Consider the following 4,284-nt stretch of genomic DNA (forward strand, 5'->3'; position numbering starts at 1 on the left):
TTAATTATTTTTTAATAAAAATTATCTTGTTGTTCCTAGTGTTTTGGTGCTGTTATTTTTCTACTGTTTTTGTTGTTATTTTTGCTATTGTTTTTGTTATTTGTACTGGCCAATTTACCAACAAAAGCTTAATTTTTTATAATTTTTTATAAAATCGCGGCCACATCAGCGCGCTGATGTAGATGCAATTTGCCGGAAAATGGCCCATTCCGGTAAATAATAAAATACCCGGCCCATTTCGGTAAATTTATAAAAAATTAAGCTTTTATTGGTAAATTGGCCTAAAATCACAACAATTTAATCTCCCTTGGATAAAAAATATAACTTATCAAATACTCGATGCAGATACAACAGTGGAGACTTCTCTATGATGCCATTGCAGAACTTCCTACCAAGATTGGGGGAATAGATATGTTTGTTTATACATGATACATCCTTGGCAGTCCAAGTTCGAAAACCCTAACCTTTTACTTCTCAATCATGCAATGCAAACTCCCTTCTCCACTTTGCAAATTCTATTAGTTCTCAATCACACATAAAATGTTAATAATCAAAACACGACCCATGAATATTTCTTATGTCAACCTACATACCCCCTACTACACCTAAACCCACAGTGTGATAGTGGCAACCAAAGATACCCTTCATCAAATGGATGCAATAATTGAGCCAATTCAATTGAAGTACCCATTGAAGTTAATTCTGCACAATATGTTTAAAAGGGCAGGCCTCATTCACCTTGATCTATATTGCAGGCAGTAACACATTGTAGCAGTCCAACCATCTAACTACGGAGAGATGCTCGAGGAACAGTAGGCAAACCATGTTCATCCTCACCCTGATCAACATCAAAGTTACATTAACTACAGATAAACAAGATAAATGCAACATTGAATCTCAAGTTCCTGATACCAGCGGCAATAAAAACAAATTATAACTACCAGTAAATTATAAAATCATGAGAAGCCAGCTATAAACAAAGTTTAGTAAAAAGATGGTCATATGTGGAACTGCAGAAAACACGGGGACTGACAATAGAGATCATGAGCTCAGACGCACAGCAAATCTTAATATCATTTGAAAACAAACTTTTTATCATATTGTTAAACGGCAGCTAAATTGAACCCTAAAGTGGGAAAAGTAATGACAGGTTTGAACAAAATATATGTACATGTATAACATAGAGAGTGAAGAAAAATGGGACAACAGCACAAACATCCCAATTTATAAGCACACTGCAAACCTATACTAAAATTGCAGGGTAACAGGTTTACCTGGGCAGCTGTTGTATTTCCTGTGGGTGCTGCAGGCAAGAACTCAGTGTCCACATCCGGTTCCTCCTTATCAGGTTGAAGATAAGAGGGGATGCCATCAGCTTCACTTCCCATGTCTGCTTCCAGAGCATCAAGTTCTGCAATCCAACATGGATCAGCATAAAAATTTAAAGGGTAAGGAAACAAATAAGTTATTATTTCACTACTGATTATACAAGGATGTATAAGTTACTATTTGCAAATCAAATAATAGTATTAATAATGACGATAACAACGCCAATTTCTATAATTGGCTCACTCCATTCTTATGAGTAAAACCAAATCACTATACTATTCCCAAATCATGCAAAAATAATGAGGAAACTTAAATAAAATGGACATGATTGTGACTCTAGGTAAGGTCAAAGATTACCGCCCATGAGTTCTTCCTCATCAATGTAATCAGGAACATTATAGCTTCTACCCAAGGTCTCTTGGATCTCATTACTAACATCCATCATGTCCATCATTTCATCTTGCAAGTTCTATAGATAAAAAGAATCAAATGTCACCAGAAAATAAATTCTTTATAGCAGAAACCGACAGAGTGTATAAAGAGAGTACAGACATCTATGTCCTGAATGTTAACAGTCTTCATCATTCCTTTCAGCTCCTTGTTGGCAGATTTCAGGGCTGACATCTGGCACCGACAAGAAACATAATTAAAAATTCATAAGGTGACATAGTCATAAACAGTTTTGCAAGAATGTTTAAAAGAATTCATATCCTTCCGGCTAGATGATGCCAAAATGAGCAGAAAGAATTCATGAACCATGATATAGATTAATCATTAAGCACAAATTCAATGAAGAAACCTCTCCCCAGCAACAAATGGTATATCTCCTACCTCTCATGAGGTAGGCAGCCGATTCCAATAAGGGAACTGAAAAAGCTCCGACTGGATTGTCCTGAACTGTGCCCCTTTGGGCGCTACCAAGAAACACAAATGTTTTACTGTAAATATACCACAGCCCCAATAAATCCACCATAGCACGGAAGCATGGAATAAACATTTAATATCACGTACAAACTACTGCCTATGCTCCTTGAAAAGCATATACAGGAGCAGTTATCAATGAAAGAGCATATAACAATATTATATTAGAAAATATATATACTAGTTTATCACTTACAGCAAGTCCACATTCAGATATACAGAATGGAATTTATAACAATGAAATTGAAGGCTACCACATACTGTTTGTTGAGCATCTTTAAGACCCTCAGAAGCAAAAGCAACTTGATCGAGGTTGAACGTCTGACTGTAAAGCATATCACGTTGCCCTTCATACCTATCAAAACCGATTAGTATCAGATATAATGAAATAGACACACAACTCACTTTGTAAGTTTTCAACCTCAAGAAATCAGTATTTATTGTAAGTTTTCAAACTAAAGAATTAGTATGTAAAAATGAAACTAGGTATAATAAAACAAATATCCCCCTTAACGGTACCACGAAAAATGAGAATCAAATAGCCAATTTTTTTTCTGATCAATGGATAAGGGGAAAGAATTGTCCAAGTTTGAACTTGGGACCTGATATCAATAAGGACTCATTCTCCACTAAACCAGTTGTTAGTTGACCAAATAACCAAATATTTAATACCAAAAAATGAAAAAAAAAATACAACCTAAGCTGCAAATTTCAATCAAGCAAAAGATTAAACAAAAAGAAAACGACAAATCATATAACATAAAGTTTCCATAAAGACACGTGTAACTGGCTTAAATGACTCCATCCAACATCATATAATAACGTCAAGCATGAATTTTCGTAGCACATATGTAGAAACTAGACAGAAATGAAGTACGTAATAACTGCGAGAAAATTAAGGAAAAATCTGGTAGGAAAGAAGCAAGTACATTCGTTTTTGCTTGAGAACCCTCATGGCTCGAGCTTTAATGGCCTCTTGAGCAGGGCCAGGCCTTGTCTTCTTTATCTGTTCCTTGTACCTACTAAGCTCAGCATCCAGTTTCTTCAACTTCTCCTCCACATTGTCCCCTCTTTTATTTATCTGATCACGAAAACTCCATTCCATCCATATTATTTCACAAAATAGGCAAAACTTTGAAATCAAACAGAATAATGAACCAGAAAAACCCTAATACAAAGAAACCAACAGATCAAACGAAAATGTTAAAGAAGTCAGAGCGAAAAGTAAAGTGAGAAAGAGAGAAACCCTATCGGAGGCATCTTGAATCGAAGGCGGCGGTTCCTTGTCTTTCTTAACGCCGAAGACTCGCTTCATCTCCTTTCCTTAGGAAAGAGAGGAGAAAGTGCTTTAAAATTGATTGTTGACTTCGATTTGAAAATAGAATTTGGAGAGATCGGCGGGGAAGCCGAAAAGCTGTTTCTCAGTTCGTTTGCTTAGAGATTGCTTTCCTAGCCTTGTCTTTTTAATTTCACGAAAACAAATTTCAGTGAAGTACTGACATTTCCTTATCATATCCTCCAATAGTTATAATATATTTTTATACATATATGTTCTTAAAGGCATCTTGCATTTCTACTAAAAAAATAATTTTTTAATTTTTAATTTTAAAAAAAAAAAGCACACTGACGCCTTTATAAATATCTAAAGTTACAACATCAATTCTTTTTTTATTTTAAGCTCTCACTAATTAATATAAAAATAAAATTTACAAAATAAATTTTTATATAAATTTAAAGTTTTTTTTCTTATTTTCTTAAATAATATGAAATATGAGATATCTGTATATATAGAGCCATGAAAATATGTTTGCAACTTGTTTCTAGATAATGTGATATTTCTTTCTCTTTTAACTAATAATATAAGATTGAATACTACACTATATTTTATAATTTTTTACAAAAATAATTTCTATTTTTTTATATATTTTGTTAACATTTTCTCATATTATTAAATTATATTTTTAGATATTTAACGTTGTTGCATTTTAGAATTGTTAGCATATACGAAAAGACTATTTAAAAAAAAGAACAAAT

At 33.5% G+C, this 4,284-nt stretch overlaps 1 protein-coding gene across 1 annotated transcript; it reads right to left on the reverse strand.

Annotated features, from left to right (window-relative positions):
- Nucleotides 1-346: 346 nt before the first annotated feature.
- LOC107915713 (vacuolar protein sorting-associated protein 60.1) lies at nt 347-3,793 on the reverse strand. Its single transcript, XM_016844844.2, has 7 exons — nt 3,497-3,793; nt 3,180-3,331; nt 2,512-2,605; nt 1,882-1,953; nt 1,687-1,798; nt 1,275-1,411; nt 347-838 (listed from the first exon to the last, which is right to left on the reverse strand). The coding sequence occupies exons 1-7, from the start codon at nt 3,563-3,565 to the stop codon at nt 785-787; spliced, it is 690 nt and encodes a 229-aa protein (XP_016700333.2). The 5' UTR covers nt 3,566-3,793; the 3' UTR covers nt 347-784.
- Nucleotides 3,794-4,284: the final 491 nt, after the last annotated feature.

Source organism: Gossypium hirsutum, chromosome D10 (assembly GCF_007990345.1).
Source record: "Gossypium hirsutum isolate 1008001.06 chromosome D10, Gossypium_hirsutum_v2.1, whole genome shotgun sequence".
Classification (NCBI taxonomy): domain Eukaryota; kingdom Viridiplantae; phylum Streptophyta; class Magnoliopsida; order Malvales; family Malvaceae; genus Gossypium; species Gossypium hirsutum.

Bases quoted from the DNA above. Each gene is read 5' to 3' on its own strand.
- LOC107915713 (XM_016844844.2), bottom strand. From the start codon at position 3,565: ATGAAGCGAGTCTTCGGCGTTAAGAAAGACAAGGAACCGCCGCCTTCG. The intron at 3,332-3,496 runs GTTTCTCTCTTT...TTTCGTGATCAG, and splicing joins TTCAAGATGCCTCCGATAGG to ATAAATAAAAGAGGGGACAA. The intron at 1,954-2,511 runs GTATGTGGTAGC...TGTCGGTGCCAG, and splicing joins TTAAAGATGCTCAACAAACA to ATGTCAGCCCTGAAATCTGC.